We start from the raw sequence: 19,660 nt of genomic DNA on the forward strand, positions 1-19,660 counted from the left end.
CCTACTACAGCCGCCGAACATTTCGTTTCCTCCTCTAACCACACTGCTAACGACATGCAATCAATCCCCATTGAAAAAATTTTTTCCAACCGAAAGTCTATCCGTAAGGCCAGGGAAGCTTTTTTAATTCAAAAAGGCAGAACAATTGATCCTGATGGTCTGAACATCCGTGAAGAAACATATTAATTGTTTCCATTTGTTTCCTTTTATAATGTTCTTTCATTATGTTCTTTTATTTTACCGTCTGCTTATCTTTAATTTACACTGTCAATTAGCTTTACGTATTCCCGGTATTACGAAAATATCGGACACATAAAAACACGTCCCAATGTAAAATTCTCATTGTACCTGAAGAAGGACCTTCAAAAAATCATCCTACGTTGCGTCGGTTTCTGCTTTTGTATTCTTCATCTAAGAAAATACCTAAATATTTTGACTGCAAGCGTCCTTTGAAGCCCCTATCTACATTACCTTACGATCCAGGAAAGGTGATAAAGGAAAGATTTTCCTTATAATTATGATATGACAATGATGAAAAGTGGTACAATAATATTTCTAAGCTGCACGTTTTGGCAGGGCGATATCATGTTCAGACATGAACGCATTGCGGACCCACGTTGTAGTCAGCCGCCTGGGATCTGGTTTGGTTTATCCACGTGACTAGTCACGCTCGTCACGAAATGTTGTTGCTGCACTGAAAGCTGCACGATTTTTTCTGCCTGGGAAACCGAGAAGAGCAAAGGTGCTTGTTAGGATGTTCAGCTCTCGTGACCAGATTGTTCGGGAAGATGAGCAAGAAACAGATAGCTTAAGATGCTCTGAAGACAGTCTTAAAGAGAAAACGACTGTTACAACGATTGGAAAGGTGAATCAAATTTGTAATTTTCAATATATCCATTCATGATACCAACTACACATGCAGGGATCGGTGGAAGCACGACTGTTTCTGCTGTTTACATGGATTTGTAACCTAACATAACTTAACTCCTTCGTTGGGTATTTTGTAGCCATGTAGGTCGATGTATGTGCTGTTTCGATTGCGATATTTACATAACCATTATTATAATTGAATATTTGCAATTTTATAAGTTTACTTCTTTTAGTCAAAACATAATCTTAGACGTAAAGCTCACATGACTGGCTCACTTTAGAGTCTATGAAAATTGTAGTTTTTGCCATTCGATCGCCAAGACATATCCCTGTATAAATGCAAAGGCCAGTGAAGTTGAAGGGATTTCATTATCCAAACTTCCACTTCCACTTTCTGCCCCCTCATCCTGTGCCTCCCATAGTCAGAGTTCCCTGCTCCTTTATCCAACCCGCCGGACCCTACCCCGATGCCTCGGTACAAGCTTGCTGATGCTTCATACAAGAAATATTTGCGTTATATTCTAAATGTTGTGATACCAGGTTTTTTCTGTCTACACACAGAATGCAAGACTGAATATCAAAACATTCCACTTTCACAGCAAATAAAGTTAATTTTAATTTTTTTTTTTGGAAAGTGAAGTGCAATGGTAATTCAGTTTCAGATGAACGCTCATTGTTATAACGAACATAATTTATTTAGGTCACAGAAATTTGCCATTTCTTCCTATGCAATTTCAGTTGAAAAGTGTGGAAAAGTAGGATAGCTATATTTGACATGAAAATATAGTTTTATAAAGATATGAAATAATTTAAGCAGAAGGTTGACAAGTTTAACTGAAAACATAAAATGATCCGTTTAAGTATGCAGCATTATTCTTGAATTGGTTTTTATATTGGTTAATAATTATGTTTTCTGTGTTAACTGTAGTTCAGTCTAAATGACATATATTTGATACTTGATAATAATTGTGTTGTTCTCTGAGAAACAATTATCCTTACCCACCCCTAGGAAGGTCATTAGAAATTTCAAGAGGGAGAGGGGTCTCAGATACGAATGATGCTTAACTGGAATTTCCAGAGGGGGTGGGAGAGGGGGGATTCAAACCAACATTGTCCTTCTATGGGGATAAGGGAGATAATGATACTTTTTATATGGCTAAATGTAATTTAGGTAAAGTTTGACTCAAGCCAATGCTGGTTAGTGGTCAGCACGACCATGCTTTGAAGGGTCTCATACAGGGTTTTGCAGGGCTTACGTGTTTTGCTTGCCAGCTGTGTGAGAACTACCGGTAGGCTTGATTTCCGCCACTCTCCCGCTTCTGGTCTTTGTAGAGGAATGCGGGCTTGTTTCCTGAAAAGTAGCTAAAAATCAAACCTATGTGAGAATGAGCAATTTGCCTTGACATTAAGTGCCATTCGTGCTTGTAGCATGCTTAGTTTGCACATTTTAATATTTCGTTACATGACTTTGATGTTTTTAGGTGAAAACCTTTGCTGGGCTGGAGGTCGATGAGGTGGCATTTCTTATCATATCTGTAGTAAATGTGTTGATCGCAATTGGTCTCACAATTGACAGATTAGTGGAACTAAAGAAAGATACGCCAGACTACACGTTTGCCATCATCCTCTTCATCAACATAGGTACGACTTGACTCTTAGCACCTCTTTACAGCTATAATAATGAAAAAATAATTATAACAGTACTGTATTTACACGGTTGTGCTACAGTAATTGGGGACACTGTAAATAAATAAAAAAATATTACAAATAGAACATAAACTATATCAGTTGATCAGTTGGCTATTTACACAATGTGGTAGAGGAGTTGAACTCGTAACTAGTGAGAACAAATCTATATAACAGTGGGGTGGGGGATTTGAATTAGGAACCTCCCGATTTCGAATCGAGCACCCTAAACTACTCGGCCACGCTGCTTTCCTAATTCTTCCTCCCTAGCTAATTATCAACTCTTTATTAGATTAATCAGTGGTAGATGTCTCTCGGTTTTTACTAACATGCTCTTAGTGTAATAACCATGTTGTCTGTGTGATAATTAATGTGCATTAATCCATAATGACTCTCAGAGCTTTTTGTCTAAAACGCATTTTTTGGACACTTTGGAGATTTTCAGGCTGGATATGGGCCAAATTAGCTCCAATCTACTCAAAAATGCATTTTGCAACATGACAGCATGCCTTTCTTTCCACTAGCATGGCATTTTACAACATTTTTGCTTGGGCATGCGCAGAAATCAAAATTTTGAGATTTTTTGGATGAGAAAGAGACCTACATCTTTAGGCTTTTCTTTTTTTTTTCATTTTTTTGCCTTTCCTTTTTCTCCTTTTCTTATCTTTTTGCTGCAGTGATTGACCTTCTACTGGGCTTGGTTCCAGTTCAAAAAATTCTGAGAAATCATCATCAAGACGGGCAATTTTTACCATGCAGTAACCACTTGTAGTCGCAGGAAACTTTGCTCTGAGCTTTTCACTCAAATTTCTGAGCACTTTTGTGCATATTTCAGGCTCAAATTGAGCCAGTCACTCTGATCTGGGTATCATTGGAAAGATCTCTTCCTCTTGCAGAAGTTGAGTATAGATGATGTCAATTTTGGTCAAAGGTGATGATGCCAGAAGTGGAACAAAGGCCAAGGCTTGTCACAGCTGGTTACGGGCGGCACAGGGGTCAATGGGTTAAGGCTGGATCATTTAAGAACAAGATGTTGCAACAAGAGTTCTTAACAAATCAAACTCTTGTATTCATTTGAACACCAAATGACTAAAGGTCGACACACACTAGGAGAATTAGGTTGCAGGGACAATTGGCATATAATTCATGGTAGGCCACATATAGTTGCCTTCCCCTTCACCCCTTAAATCCTAACCGCAAGCAAACAGCAGTAATTAAATGTTAACCGCAAGCAAACAGCAGTAAATAAATGCTAACCGCAAGCAAACACAATATTTAAATGCTAACTGCAAGCAAATGGCAGTAAATAGAAGCAAACTGCAGGGAGACTATATGAGTGGCCTAACATGAATTATATCCTGGACAATTGAAACAGGACTTGTTTTCCTCGTTTTTGCAACATGTAGCATAAGATTCAGCTGGTTTGAGTTTGTGTGTCATGAACCAGGTACAAAATGATGTAAGTTTAGATGTTGCATCGTATGTGTTGTAGGTCAAAATGAAATTCAGGTTAAAATGAAATTCCTTTGTCTCTTAACCCTAATTATTCATGGATCATGAATAATTGGGGTTAGAAGACAAATGAAATTGAGAATCACACGAGGTTAAAATCATTTTAACCTGAATTTCATTTTGAACTACAAGATATATATGCACTGCTCTTGTAAACTGTCCCTGTTACAACATAGAAATGAACCAATATTTTCTTTGTGTGCACCAGCTTGCATACTGCTTCAGTAATGTGCATCCTACGCATACAGATGAGGAGCTTGTTGTCTCTTCACACCCCCACGACATATCCCCTAGTTAATGCGATCCTTAATACATTCTTGTTAACTTTGTGGTCTGGGGAAGAGTGCAGTTCATGTTTTACATGTGGTTGGGGTTTATCTTTCTCTTTTTCATTACAAGGCTTAGATTTCAGCCTGCTAAGTTTAACTTACATGTATGTACAACTCCTCTTATTCCATGGCTTCAAAAAATAATGATCACATGACGGTTATTCTTGTTACTTGTACGGTTGACCCAGGGGTTTCATTAAGGGCCGGGCACCCTACAAATTGACTGGCTGTGAGGACTATTTTGCCCAACTGGTTTGATGTCTATCTAACGAAAGGTTTTTCTTATCAAGAAATTCAGTTTAAATAGTTTTGCCTGCCTGTGAAAACCAGTAGCACTCCTGCTGAAAATGTTAATAAAACCCCTGGTAACCAATTTTTGAAACTGTAGAATGAAGTCAGGAGACTAGACAGTGTGGTCAGTGTTTTAACCATTCATGAAGTGGTCATATGAGATCAATAGCATGTCCTTGTCATTTGATATTAACTTGTTGATAAGCAATATTCAAAATGGAGGGTAGGTGCCAAATGACAGCAAAGCAGGCAATGAGCAAGCGAGTGTGGGCAAAATGCAAATAAAGGGGGCAACCCACAGGTCACCTCCCCTTGGCACCTGTCACACTGAATTCTCAGTAGAGAATGAGTATGTATACTTACCTGGACACAAGGGTCCACCATGAACCAAGAGATGGGTGGGAGGGGGCAAACCAAAGGCAAAGCGACAGAGCTAGGCAGAGCAAGACCACGAGGGCAAAACTACACAGCAATGACACAACTATGCATGCCCGTGGCGATCATCTGCTGGCCAACAGCAGATCTCCTAGTTAACTTTGATTATTGATAATCTCATTTAACTGAAAAAAAAAAAAAATTTCAGTAAGTGGCTTGAGTGGATGGGTGTTCATCTGGTGGTTTGTTTATTGTGGATGTCTGCATGAAGTTGCCAACAGTAGTCTTTTCAGAAATTATGTTACCCTCATTGATACCTGGATGATCACACTCTAGAGATGAACAATAAATTATAATGTCTTCTACATGTCGAAGAATGGTTCTTGAACCGTTAACTTCAACCTTTTTCTGCAGGTTTCTGTCTGTTTTATGCAGTTCATGGTGTTTTGAGAGAACGGGAATTTGAGCTGTATGCTTATATGGTGGGAATCCTCGTGCTCTCATGTTATATTATTATTGATCTCAGTGTCAATTCCCGAACAACTCTGAAATGGGTGAGTACAGTCTAAATGTAGTTAATTGTACACTCAAACCTTACATGTATGTCAGTAGACACCCTTGAGACTATGATAAAGTTTGTCTTAGGAGAGCTTTCTGTGTATGGAAGAGTAACGATGTAGTCTTGGTATGGTGCTGGGACCAGTGATGACCAAGTGTCTGTGTCCAGGGAGGTGTCTGCTTGTAGCTTTTTGAATCATGGCTTTGGTTTTCCCTGGGACAATACTATGTGCTTAATTTATCTTGCAAGGCTTGTGTGATTTAATAATGTATTGTCACCAAAATAATCTATACCCATCCCACAGAGGAGTTCTTGATTTGAACTTGCCCACTATGATCCCTCTGGGTTCAATTGGAGCTAAATTCCATACTTCCCTGCCCTTCTCTTCCTCAGAAATCCCTGTGACAGGTTTTTTGGATGAATGTAGATATTCCTTGCAACTGGACTGCACAATTCTAGTTTCTTTTTCATTGATAAAACTACAAGAAATGTCATTCCCCCATCCATAAGATGTTCCTCCCAACCTGTGGTATATATGTATTTGCTGGGCTACATGCCAGTGTACTGTTAAACTCATGTTTTAACAAACTGCTCTCATTCAGTCCATCCACCTGTCTGTCTATCTGTCAGTCTGTCAGTCTGTCAGTCAGTCAGTCAGTCAGTCAGTCTGTCTGTTAGTCTGTCAGTCTGTCAGTCTGTCAGTCAGTCAATCAGTCAATCAGTCAATCAGTCATTCAGTCAGTCTGTCTGTCTGTCTGTCAGTCCATCAATCTATCATTCTGTTAGTCTGTCTGTTTGTCTGTCTATCTGTGTCTGTCCTCCTGTCTGTCTGTACACCTGTCTGTCTGTGCATCTGTCTGTCTTGTGTCTGCCTATCTGAGTGTGCATCTGTTCTCCCATTTGTCTGCCCACCTGTCTATGTGTCTGTGTATCTGTCTATCTTGTGTGTCTGTCTGACTGACTGACTGTCTGTTCAACTGTGTGTCTGTCATCCCACCTGTATACCAGCCATACCCTTCATATCTTCCATTCAGACACTTATTTTTCCAAATTTGTTTTAACAGGTGAGATTTGCAGCAATTGTATTTCTTGGTTCTATAAACATCTACTTTGTCATCAAGGTTGCTCAGGGTTTTGGGTATTTGGCCTTCAAGACTATCGGAGCTTCAGAGGAATTACACAGTATGTGAGGTTTTTTTGTTGCAAATATATTTATGTCTTCAGTTCTTCCAGGAGTATGGTCTGATGCACTGAGATAAGGTCTTACATTCTTTCACATTAATAGGGTTGCCTCAGGAAATTGAAAGTTTGGTTTGTTTACCTGATTTCTGAGGTTGGATTGATAAAACATCAAGCTTTCTAACCCAAGATGTCTGATCTGACAAATCTTTTAATCCTTAATTGAAAGAGGAAGAAAGAAAGACTAGAATTGGAGAGGTAGAATGAGGAAGCAAGTAAGGGAGGTAGTAGGGAAGGAGGAAAAAAAGAGAAGAAGGAAGAAAATTACAGTAATTCTACAAGAAGAGCAAGAAGGGGGAGAGAAACAGGGTGGTTAAGAAATAATTTATTGAAGGAAGGAAGGAAGGAAGGAAGGAAGGAAGAATTAATTAGACAGACATACAGATAGACTGAAACAGGGAAGTTTTATGTTGCCATTATTGTGTACTGATTGTTATGTCTTGAACTATTTAAAAAAATTAGACTTCCACTGTTATTTTCATAGTTGATCAGTTGGCTTATACATTCTGTTTCTCATATTAAAAGCTTTTTTTTTTACCTCTGCTTGTATTCCAGAAATGTACCGAAATGCTGGGATGTACTCATGTCTTCTTAAATTTGATCTTCAACTTGCAGTGAGTTTGCTTTGATATATTTTACAAGTGCAGTCTGTTGCTCTAATTGTAACTGCTGTTGAGCTCTGTTATTTTTTTTATAGATTCCTGTGGTTATAAACACTGTATGTTTGAACCCTGACTGTCAAATGTTTTCACAGATGTGCTAAGATTTCCGATGGTTGAAAGGGGACACTGGGCTAATATTTAGTGTGCAGGTTTACTGTCAAGCTGAATTCAAATGTCTCGATGTCATGTTAAATGTAACTTACCTTTAGGTAGTAGCTAACCATTTGTAAGTCAGTGCTATTTAAACTAACGGAGTGCTACTTGGCTGTTTGAAGCAGTTAAGCCTGGTTCACAGTAGTGACATTAACAACTTAATTTGAAATAAACATAATAACAAAAGAAAGACGTTATGTCATTATATTTTGCAGTGTGAACATCCTGACATAATGACACAATAGCAACATAACAACATGAACATAACGGCATAAGGAGAGAAACAACTGATCTTTTCCCTTATGTCTGTAGGTCGATGTTTCACATTACTGACATAAGTGATTACAGTTTTGTCATTGTGTTGTTAGATGTCATTTAGTATGTCATTATGTCGCTAGTGTGGACCAGGCCTTACTGTGTTTAAAATCAGTAGAAATGAGCATAAAACAGAACGTTTAGAGTTGAAACCAGCTACTATATTTGACTCTTCCAAGAACCTTTTCAATGTCTTATTTACACTAATGTAGCTGATTGTCTCCTCGCCTCTTCACCAATCAGCATCATTGAATTCAGTAGGAATTGATATATTCCTCTGTTCAATCAGCAATATATTATGACTTGGGTATGGTTTTGCTGTCAAGTGCAAAGTTTTGTGCACATAACAAAATATTATAGTAAATACAGAGGATTCAAACTGGCATTAATTGTCAATTAATCACAAAACGTTTGAATATGTTTAATTCTGTTTTGTCTGCAGGTCAGTTTGGCTGTGTTTGTAATTATGAATGTGACAGATCTTGAACTGCGCGATAAAGTCACAGTGGGTGTGGGTGTTCCTTTCCAGCTTGCTTGGAGCATCTTGGGCTGGTGTGCGGTAAGTATCAAAAAGAACCTGCAATGAAGAGGGTCGTACAGGGGTATTCTTGTGATATGTGATTAGCTGATCTTATTTTCTGTGAAACATGAATTTAGGAAATTATTCTTTGTGATCTGTGACCTGAAGGTTTTGCGTAACCTGTGAGTAACTTGAATTATTAACTGGTATTCTTGATTTCACCACTCTATTCTTCGTGATTTTGAGATGCGAGTCCTCTGAATGGCTAGAATCATCTATCGTGAGTGACTAAGGTAATACGATTTTGCAATATGGAGCCTTGACTTGAAACACTCTTTCTGGTGTAAGAACAGGTTATGAAAAACAGTATCTTACTTGCTTATTTTCGTGTTTCAGGAAAATGAAATTTTCATATCCATGATCTGTGATTGCCTTTTTTTTCATTTGTGAAGCATGCCAGAGATCCCCTCAGTGTACGACCCTCAATGAACTTGACTTTGGGATAGAGCAGTTTTCAATTCGGTAAATTGTAAAACCAAAATCAAAGTAATCACTCTAGCCAGTCACAAAGGACATAGTCAGACAATACACTGAACCAATCAAACTCCAAGTTATTTATACATGTTGCTGATGTAAAGTGTGGAAATGTCGTGTGAGTGAGTCACCATTGCATTTGGTTTCACTTCTAATTGGATGACAAAGTGGAACAAATTCTTTTAAGCCAGTTGCTTAGCATATGAATGCAATTATACCAATAGAAAGCAAGTGCGGTCGAATTACTTTTGACACTCATACAAGTGAAAACTGCTGTGTTTGAAATAATGTTTACCTCACTTAAAGACACTTCAGTGGTTAGTATTTTGCCATTATAATATTATTATTAAATTATGAATTTGCAGTTTTTTGGTGAGCCTGCAAGGCTTTACTTCCAAAATGCAAATTATTGAGTAGTAGCATCCCCAGAAGCTATTAATACAGTACAAGAGTGCAAAAAGAACAGATATCACTTGCAGTACTTCAATCTGTTATTTGAATTTTCTCTAATGTTTTTTTCCCCACAAACTTCACTTGCCTGTTGGGTAAGCAGCTGGGACAGCATCTGCTGGCTGAATTGCAAAATCCTCTTGACATGACTTTCTTTGCACATTGAATACATGTTCAATACTAGCGTGTTAAAGCTCTAGGTGTGAAAACAGTATTTTAAAGAGTCCTGCTTTTCAGATGAGGAGAGAGATGATGATCCTGGTGTGGATATTTATCCCTCTCAGTTTTGTAGAGCCTGCTTATTTAATCTACAGAATAAATAAGGTATGTTTGCCCGCTGTCTTGTATTTATTTGACGTATTTTTAAATAAGAAACATTGTACAGTTGGACCCCGGTAATTCAAACTCGGTTATTTTGAATTCCCAGTTATTTTGAACTTAAAACCATTTCCCTTGGAATTGCTCATCAGTCATTTGCTATCAGCTATTTCAAACTCCTGCTATTTCAAATTATTTTTTGTTTCCCCAGAGAGTTTGATATGGCGGGGTTGAACTGTATATGAATTACTCTAGACTTACTTTTAATTACTCTTACAATGCAGCTCTCTTCACCTAGGCCCAGGTTGTTTGAAAGGTGGATAATGCTATCCACCAGATAAATCACTATTCAGTGGAAAGTGTGGTTTGTTTTGTTAACACCTCTCCACTGGATAGCAATTTATCTGGTGGATAGTGTTATCCAGCCTTTGAAAAACTGGGGCCTGGTGTATACATATGTACTGGCAATTGACCATTTTCATATTATCAGTGTTGGACTGGGACTAGCTTGTGACTGAGGCAGGAGGAGTCTTTTCAAATGGAAAGGACATCCCTTTTTAATGATCTTCCCCACATGAACCTCTAATATTGAAAACGGAGAGTACAAAAATGGTTTATTTGTCCAATCCTGTGATGGACCAGTATTCCATCCAAGGGAGCAGATACGCTCCTAGTTGCTTATTGCTATGGAAACCAGGATAACCTCTGGCTGCATGGACCACTCAGCCTAATGCAGACTTTAATTATTATTTTGTTAATTATAATTGCAGGTGGCTGATAATTGGACTGAAGACACTAAAGATGGTAAAGATGTTCTTGTTTATTCCTTTCTTGGAGCAGGTGTGTTCTTTCAGCTCTGTAGTTTGTTATTACCAGTTTTAAAAGATCAAGGGAATTTGGTTATTGCTATCAAGGAGTCTGTCCATAGTTTGGTATTTCAATGAGGTACTGAATGGATATTGTCACAAAGAATCACGGTGACTCTTGAGTCCTGGGGTGAGGGGGAGGGTGGGGGGACTCCCATATTAAAAGCTTGGAGATGCTTGTCATCTTGCTTAGGGGTATAAATCAAGGATTCTGGTCTCACTTAGGGTGTTTGCAACGAAGTACCACTATTTTTAGCTGTTAAAGTATCTATTGGGGTGCACAAGAAATACTAATAAAGAAATGCTAACTAAGATTATTTCCATTTTAGGCTTAATTTCTGCCTGTCTCTTGAGTCCGGTCTACTGGTACGGACTCCTTTCCTGAAAAGCAGCTTGTAGTCGAGCCAATTCCATTTTAAGTGGTATCTTTGAGGGGTTGAATAAAGTTTGAGCCCCGCCCAGATTGGTCTCCATTGGGGGTGTAATTCAAATTTTCCGACAATCATCCCCAACCTGTTAATATTGTAGTCCCCCACCTCCGGGCTCTTGGGCAAGTTTTGTTTGTCTGTTTTCTTGTTTATTTGTGTTATTTATATTTGTCTTTTTCTCTAGCATCTTTGGCCTTTATTGTGAGAGTGCTGGTTTTAGTTACCTTGAAATTTGTTGTAAGCAACTTTGGAAAAGGACTCAAAGAAACTGGTGAGTAAGTCACTGCAACCAATAAAATACATCAGATACACTTTGACACTTTGACACAGAGGGGTTGGGGAGAGGGTCAAAACCCAAAATCCTTCCCACTGGGGTATTGTAGGCCCGATTTCCACCACTCTCTCATGTCTGGTCTGGAGCAGCGTGGGCTCTTTTCTCAAACAGCCACTGGGAGTCGAGCCTAGGGGTATTGATGTTTTCTAAAATGACACAACGTGAAAGTGTTCTTAGGATCTTTAATCTATCCTCTGCTGATTTTCTTACACCAACATGCAAAGCCAATCCATTTTGCTTCAGTTGATACATGCATCTAACAGCCCTGTCAAGATGTTTTATGGTAGTAAGTAGCATAACAGATTAGTAATATGCATCTACAAATTAGTCTTGGTCCCCCTGACTAGAAGGGGATCATGAGAAAACAAAGTGTTACATAGCAAATGATTAACAATTATTGGACGAGGTTGAGCAAAATATCGTGATCTGTCAGTGGGGAGCAGATCAATTATTTGTCGAAGCTGAAGGCTGAGGCAAATAATTGATCTGCGAGACACTGAAAAATTATGATATTTTGTGATGTGAAGTTTATATGAAATAATTCATATATGAACTGCGGTTGTAGATGAAAGTGAAGAATGATCATCGCAGTAAATTTTCCAATTTAAGCAATTGGAAAGAAGCCTGAAAAAATCAGGGCTTCAACGGGATTCGAACCTGTGACCTCCGCGATACCGGTGCGTTGCTCTACCAACTGAGCTATGAAGCCACACATTGGGAGCGAGGCCAACTAACCGAGTTCATATCTTCCCGTGAGGAGTGAAATGATGTGAAGTTTATATGAAATAATTCATATATGAACTGCGGTTGTAGATGAAAGTGAAGAATGATCATCGCAGTAAATTTTCCAATTTAAGCAATTGGAAAGAAGAAGCCTGAAAAAATCAGGGCTTCAACGGGATTCGAACCCGTGACCTACGCGATACCGGTGCAATGCTCTACCAACTGAGCTATGAAGCCACACATTGGGAGCGAGGTCAACTAACTGAGTTCATATCTTAAACGAGTGCAATAGTTGTTTTATCATTTGATCACCAAGTTTGTTGTCATATTTTTATCACTATCTGACAGCTCAGGGAAGCGATCTGCCATTTTTCACTTGAGAAACTGGTTTCAATAACGAATGAGCTCAGCAGGATATTATTTGCAGAAAAACACGTTTAGACAGTACTACACATGAGCAGACCATTATTTGTAGGCAGTTATTTGCAGGTCATGGGGTGGTCTCTCGGCCAATGGATAGGAAGAAAAAAAAAATGCATCAAATGATAATATTGACTGTAGGTTGCAATATTGCTGCATGCGAGCACAGCTTTGGTGGAAGTATGTCAGCAAGCATTAACTTTCGTATTTGGCCATGTGAAGTGTTCCCTTTCTTACTATAGATTCTTTCTATGGTAAATGAAACTTAAATGCCCATTATGTTGTTCCAGGAAATATCCATACCCCTCCCATGGTGGATTTTTGGTTTGACTCCCCATGCCCCATCCCTCTGGAAAGTTCAGTTTTGGTTAATACTTCTCTCTGAAAATTTAGCTTTTGAGACCACCCTCCCCCAAGTATTTCCAATAATCTTCCTTAGCATGGGTATGAATATTTTCTGGAACCCGCACATTGACAGTTAGTGGTTTTTCACTGTCTGGGATAATATTATCTTCCTTCACTTTCAGTGTTTAATCTGCCTGTGACTGGAGATGAACCACCGCTTTTTCCAAGAAAAAGAAACACAGCAAAGTTTTGTGGAATAGTTCTCCGTGGACCACTGGGGTGAAAACCACTACAATCCGGCAGCTTTAGATATTGAATGTACCGTATTATATTTAACAGTCTAGAAACCACTGTGTTAGTCAAAAGCCTTGGGACACTTCAACTTTTTTTCCTTTGTCTCTGCCACCCCACCTTTCCCCTCTCCAGCCGACTGTGGCAATGTTGTGTTCAATGGACAATAACTTCTCCCTTCTCAGAAAGACTTTAAGGGTTGCTCATTTGATATGTATGGGTCAAGTTTTGATATATATGGCCAAGTTTTGTTTTTTCATGTTAATGGAATGAAATGGAGGCAAAGTCCTATAAGCTTGCAACAAAAAAAAAAGAAAAAAAAAAAAGAAAAGAATGAGGATACTATTTAGCCGTCTCGACCAAACAAGTTTGGGGAGTAAAATATTTATTATATGGCTTTCGGGGAAATTTTTCTTGCGGGACACGGTGGGCAGTCTCGAGTGGGCTAGGTGGCACCATCTTGCCTGCTCAGGTAGCCAATCACAGCACTGCATTTGGTTCATCTTGCCCACTTGCATAGCTAGCCATAAAATAAACTTGCATAGCATCAACCATTAAGTACAGTTTTTATTATGGACCAACCAGTCTGTATAAAGATGTTGGCGATCCTTGCATCACATGGATGAAAGCTTTGCCAATGGGTGGTGATCTGTGATGTGTCCCAAGGATATTAATGTAAGTTATACTTAGCAGCTCATAAAGTAAAAGAACAGTTAGTGAATTAATGAATTGAATTAATTAAGTTGACAAGATAAGATACCAGCATAGAAAATTCAAAGTTGTGTTTAGTGGGCCATAGTTGGTTGTCAGATAGTTTTTAGACACCTTGGGTATAATCTTCTTTACCTGCCTTCGAATGTAACACTGATAACTGTTGCTTTAGAAAAATGTCTTCTTCATAAAAGAAATATTCTAGTGTAGCCTAGATTTTAGCATTATTGACCTACATTTTAAAATAGTGTGGTTCGTGAATGTACATGTATAAATTTTCTTTTCCCTAAGGTTTCAGTTTTTGTTTTGGTTTTCTTCTTTTTGGCCTTCCATGTGGATGAAAATTTGTTACTAAGACTAGTAGATCTATATCCCAAAATATTCTGGGCTCCCATACCGCTCTGAGAAAAATATTAATGTAACTGTCATTAGAATTCATTCGCCTAATTAAGACCCAGAGGCTAGTCCATTGTTGTCAATTTTTTTGAGCCTCTGGACTTATAAGCAAGTTCTACTGAATATAATGTAGCTTTCAAGGAAAGCAAAATTAAAGAGGTTTTGTACTTAGATCTCTATTTAGATGTTGTGTTGCAGTTTTCATGTCTTTCTTAAATCATGCATTTTTTTTTATTGTGATTAAGTTTAGATTATTTTCATACCAAAACACAATTTGTTATTAAATTGTTATTATTATATTTAGCATAGATTTATATGGAAGTAATTTGGCTAAAATTACAATTCAGTTTGGCATCTGAGATACAAATAAATTCAAGTATGTCATAAAATAAACATGTTCTAAGTTGTGTCATAATAATGTTACCGGTAACTAAGACAACTTAAAAAATTAATTTATAGTCCGATTTCTATAATAAAGATAGATTGTAGAAATATTTAACAGTGTTTTTTTTTTTGTTCCAATGGATGTTATTAACAACTGCAGCAATGGATTAATTTTGATTGGCTTAGCAGTCATGGGATTTCAGCCAATATAACATGCTTGAAAAAGGTCTATGGAAATTGCATACCATCTCACACTTGCTGGGTAGGAGATGGCTGGCCAACTTGCCCTCTAATATCTTATGTGCTCTTGGAATAACTGTTAATTATTTTAGAGTTAATGTGTTTACCTGTGTCATGATAAATATTATTATAGTAAATCAATTATGTAATGAGTGTTAAAATGAGTTGCTGTTTTAAACACAGCAATTCAAGTCATCTCAAACTGAGTCTAACTAACAACAAAAAACGCTTTTGCAGGACATGTTCAAGACTCTTTTGCTGTATTCTCTGAGAGGAATGTTGTTTGTCATAAATAAACGATAATCTGCCTAAATTTATGATATTTACAATATGGCTCTCTTCTCTTCTCTTTTTCACACAAATTACTCACAGTGAAGAAAGTAGTCTGTGAACACGCTCTCTAGCTGAGGATGGGGCGAAGAGAAAACAGGAAGAAAGGGGAAAGAAGAGAGAGAAGGGGAGATGATACACCAACCCCCAGCCTATTTCCCCCTTGGCAACTTCAAATTTCTTGGCTACTTCTTGGCCCCTCCAGCTGCGGTCATACCCTTTGAGCCGGAGCCTGTTCACGGGCTAATCTAAAGTTAATCTATGCAAATTAAAAATAGTACAAATTAAAATAGTAATATTAATTACAAACATACTGGTGATGATACACTTCTTATAAAACCAAATAGAGGAATGTTCACATTGTTTGGCTCGTCACGCAATGGATGAAAGATTGCGTGACGAGCATTCGTCGGAGTCTGGGCATGAAACTATTATATTCTGGCGGACATTTTGAAAGTTCAACAGTTCAAAACCGTTTGCTTTGTGTGGTCGGTTAACGACATTGTTTGTCTGGTAAAGACGTTCAATGGCCATGCAAAACGGCTCTAACAGCAGTGGAAAGCTGTGGGAGCGAGCAAAAGAACTCCTAAGGAAAGAAGATTATGAGCGACTCAAAATCGCGATCAAGACGTTCTCGAAGACTAGATCGTTGGAAGGTCTGTGTTCGGATCTCCTCAAGATTGTCAATTCACGTTCGAAGGTTGACATACTGACCGAGGTTAGGAGATGTCTTCCAGAGAATCAAAGGAACAAGTTCACCCGTCATTGCAACGAGCTGCTGAAAAGCGAAGCCGGGCTTGAGCGGGGAGAGTTGGAGAAAAAGAGGAAAATAGAGGGGAAGGAATTGGGTAGAGAAAACCGCGCAGCAAATTTTCAAGGAAGTCCTGCTAAGAAGACCAGGCAAAACAGCGAGAAGCCACCGAGCTCTAGATCGGACAAGACGGAATTACGAGAAAGCAATCAACTGGTTTCTGATTGTTCAAAAGAATCGCAAACTTTGGCAAATAAAGCTCGAACGATTGCTGACGGACCCAACACTGTAAAACCTATTTTTGGCCCTCACGGAGAAGAATACAAAACTGTTGTTCTTGAAAGGAAATCCTTGAATCAGGAATTTGGCCTTAAGGTATGCGGTGGAACGTTTTATCAGCCAGCAGTAACCGTCGCTCAAGTAGCAAAAGAATCGATCGCTGACAGACAAGGATTGAAAACCGGTGATAGAATTATTCGAGTCAATGACAAACTTTGTGGAAGAGGTGCTGTGGACATTGCTCAAGTCATTGGAATAATCAAAGCAGCCGAGGAAATTCACATGCGAATTGTGTCTAGAGGATTCCCCTCCAAAGATGAATGCAATGTCCATGGAAAAAGAAACAAAGTCGTTGGTGCTAAAGCAGAGAGAACAGAACAAAAGAGACTGTCAATAGTCTGTGTGTATCCGAATGAAGATGGGTGGTTGGGATGTTGCATTAGAGGGTATGTATCGCGCTATCTTAATCATTGTTTTCCAGTGTCCACCCTCGTACTAAAACCTGCTTACTGTAAAACCGCAACTTTTCAAGCTTCTTTTTTCAATAGAATTGTAAAACCCTGGAACACTATCTGTAATCTCGCCCCTCAAGACATTTTCTAGCCCAAGTTTATTCAAATATTTTTTGCACGCCACTTATTTTACTTTACTGGACACTACCTATGATAATGACATGCCCTGCTCCTGGTTCCTCTTCCGTAACTGCCCTTGCCACCGCTCTTAATTTTTCTGTGACTAATATTATCCGCATCTTGTCTTAAACTATTGTTATTAATTAGATTTAACTATAATTTTTAACTATAAGTAATTATTAGATTTTATTGTAATTTTTATCAAATTTAAGATTTTCTATCACCATTCTTACTAGCTTCTAGGGTTGCGCCTCGCATGGGTAACTTTATTTTCCTGTTCACGCAATTCCTATTGGTCCTTTTCTTCTTTTAATTATATTGTAATTTTGTGACCAATAAAGTTGATAGACAATAGACAATAGATTAGTTACTAGCCTAAGATGCCAGAGTGACAGTCATTCCCTACTCAGGGATTGCGGTGGGTGGTAGCCTGTGTAGCAGACATCTCTGAAACAAGGAAAGGAAACATCTGCCATGCAGGCTAAGTGGTGGTGTTTCAGCTGTCTAGCTGGGGAGCAGTGCAAAGAACAATGAACGACAACGGTCTAATATGAATCATAATGTTCAGATACTGTTCTTGACCCTGCTCACCCTGACTGATGGGCAACGACAACCTGACCGAATTGCTGGTTGGTAACTGTCGATGGACCTGCATCAATCTGATGACTGATACTGATGATCATACCAGCACCTGAGTTTGATTGCTAGTTAGCAGTAATAGGGTAGATCATTGCCCAATGGCTGACATTGTTATTAATACTAATTTATTTTTCAGTGGTATGGATTACGCCTGTGATGTGCATGTTATCTCAGTCGATAGCTGCTCCCCTGCAGAGAGAGCTGGTGTAAAGGCAGGAGATGTGATAGTGGAGGTGAGCATTTCTCAAATCCTGTACTGCAGTACATGTAATTGAGTGTTAAATTCTTACCTGTTCCAACTGATTACAGTAGTACTTGGTTCTTATTGAAAGAAGGAACTGTAGGGGGCTGTAAGTATGCATGCAAAAGGTAAGAGTAGCTTTGAGGGGGAGGTGGGGGTTTGTATCAACGATAATATTTTTCTCATAGGTGGTGAGGGTTGTAACTCCTGTAATCTTACCACTGCATTTATCAATGAATGAGCTTTTTTAGGTTCACATATGGCAAGGAACAGGTATCCTGTTGGTGATTTGTCTAAACTGGATTGACTGTGTGATACCTTGTTTCTCTTTGTTGTCTTTAGGTTAATGGAGCTAGCACAAAGGATTTAACACATGTTCAAGTTGTGAGGCTTGTTGTTACATCTGGTCCTTGCGTTACATTTTCTTTGAGGTCAGGTTGCAAACAGAGGAGACGTTCCTCAAGGCTGCAACCAGTTGGAGTGCAACCAACCCCTCTAAGAACCCAGCATAGAGGTTCCCTTGATGAGACTCCCCTGGGAAGCCCGACTTTTAGACGATTTCATCTTCCTGGCTATTCACACATGCGACGTGGGGTAGCAGTGGATTCTCCCTCCCAGCTTCCTATGGCTGTAATGAGGCTTGATTGTATGCCCCCTCCTCCATATACCCCTGAGGTACCATCCAGACACAGATTATTAGCAAAGGGAGGGGAGGGACATGAACCACAGGGAACCCCTAGTCAAATAGAAGCACTAGACATCCCTAACCAAGAGGAACAACTAGACATCGCTTTTCAACAAGAGCTACAAGGAACCCATCATCAGCTAGGGTCACAGAACATCACATACCAACAACAACCACAGGACAACCCTTACCAAGAGAAACCACTAGAATACCATTTCCAAGAGTTTGCCATGGAAGTCAAGAATGAAAGGCAGCCATTAAATACAACTTACTTATTACCAGTAAATCCAATTATCAATGATGATAACAAAGCAGGTTTTAAGGAAAATATGGCAAATGCTTTTCAGGTTAGCAACATAACAGAACAAAATTATGTACCAAACCCAGTAATGAATGCTACACCAAGAGAGGAGAAGATATCATCAGAAGAAAATGAAGCTTTGATCAATGAAACCACCAGAGAAATGTCACCAGGATTGGATCCAGCTGCTGGTAATAACAGCTTGCCCATATCTACAAGCAGCCAGTTGCCAGTAGCAAGGACTGGAAGAGAGTCATTCCTGAGCCAGATAAGGCAGTTCAACAAAGCAAAACTGAAGAAACGAGCATCATGTCCTGAAAATAATTCTTGTTTACAGCTTCAAAGCATCTCCAGTGAAAGTAATTGCACTTCAGATGAATTACGATGGGGAGAGGATGGAAAGGAGAGCATACAATACAATGATGAAAAACAGAATGTAGATGCTACTAACTTACTGTCTGTTCTTAAGCGGGTCATGATAAACAGAGCAAGATCATTGCATGACACCTTAAGTAACACAGATGAAGGCAACAGTAGTAATGATGATGACGATGACGAGTGGGAACTGTGATAAGCCATTAATCCTTTATTGGCAATCAGGGCAGGGAAAAAAAATTGAAATCCACTTGCCCAGTATGCCAATCAGTCTGGCCATCCATCTGTCAGTCATTCAATCAATTGTAATCAAATTTGTTAATAGGATGGTTAAAAAATTAAACTATTTTTTTAGTGAAAGGAATAGGGGTTGTTTTTTGGGGGTCAGTAATGCATCTGAACAGACCTATCTTCACGAATGTAAACCTTGTCAAAGTTGAGCCAATCAAAGTCGAGCTCAAATAGCCCCAGAACTA

General features: G+C 38.8%; 2 protein-coding genes across 2 annotated transcripts; both read left to right on the plus strand.

Annotated features, from left to right (window-relative positions):
- The first annotated feature begins 681 nt into the window (after positions 1 to 681).
- On the plus strand, positions 682 to 15,264 carry LOC110063004 (uncharacterized). Its single transcript, XM_089275825.1, has 10 exons — positions 682 to 865; positions 2,352 to 2,511; positions 5,478 to 5,617; positions 6,687 to 6,804; positions 7,417 to 7,475; positions 8,434 to 8,550; positions 9,733 to 9,819; positions 10,584 to 10,653; positions 11,292 to 11,378; positions 13,112 to 15,264. Exons 1-10 carry the CDS (start codon positions 755 to 757, stop codon positions 13,210 to 13,212), a joined length of 1,050 nt encoding a protein of 349 aa, XP_089131951.1. The 5' UTR covers positions 682 to 754; the 3' UTR covers positions 13,213 to 15,264.
- A 71-nt stretch (positions 15,265 to 15,335) lies between these two features.
- LOC110063003 (uncharacterized) lies at positions 15,336 to 19,544 on the plus strand. The gene is made up of 3 exons (XM_089275822.1): positions 15,336 to 16,757; positions 17,719 to 17,815; positions 18,166 to 19,544. Exons 1-3 carry the CDS (start codon positions 15,808 to 15,810, stop codon positions 19,378 to 19,380), a joined length of 2,262 nt encoding a protein of 753 aa, XP_089131948.1. The 5' UTR covers positions 15,336 to 15,807; the 3' UTR covers positions 19,381 to 19,544.
- The last annotated feature ends 116 nt before the right edge of the window (positions 19,545 to 19,660 follow it).

This window comes from Orbicella faveolata, unplaced genomic scaffold, assembly GCF_042242905.1.
Source record: "Orbicella faveolata isolate gen_17 unplaced genomic scaffold, um_ofav_v1 contig_4, whole genome shotgun sequence".
Classification (NCBI taxonomy): Eukaryota; Metazoa; Cnidaria; class Anthozoa; order Scleractinia; family Merulinidae; genus Orbicella; species Orbicella faveolata.

What these genes read in the sequence shown, in the direction of transcription:
- LOC110063004 (XM_089275825.1), top strand. Translation starts at nt 755, where the DNA reads ATGTTCAGCTCTCGTGACCAGATTGTTCGGGAAGATGAGCAAGAAACA. An exon ending in CTGTTACAACGATTGGAAAG is followed by an intron (nt 866 to 2,351) that starts GTGAATCAAATT and finishes TGATGTTTTTAG; the next exon opens with GTGAAAACCTTTGCTGGGCT. An exon ending in AGCTTCAGAGGAATTACACA is followed by an intron (nt 6,805 to 7,416) that starts GTATGTGAGGTT and finishes CTTGTATTCCAG; the next exon opens with AAATGTACCGAAATGCTGGG.
- LOC110063003 (XM_089275822.1), top strand. Translation starts at nt 15,808, where the DNA reads ATGGCCATGCAAAACGGCTCTAACAGCAGTGGAAAGCTGTGGGAGCGA. An exon ending in TTGGGATGTTGCATTAGAGG is followed by an intron (nt 16,758 to 17,718) that starts GTATGTATCGCG and finishes TTTATTTTTCAG; the next exon opens with TGGTATGGATTACGCCTGTG. An exon ending in CAGGAGATGTGATAGTGGAG is followed by an intron (nt 17,816 to 18,165) that starts GTGAGCATTTCT and finishes TGTTGTCTTTAG; the next exon opens with GTTAATGGAGCTAGCACAAA.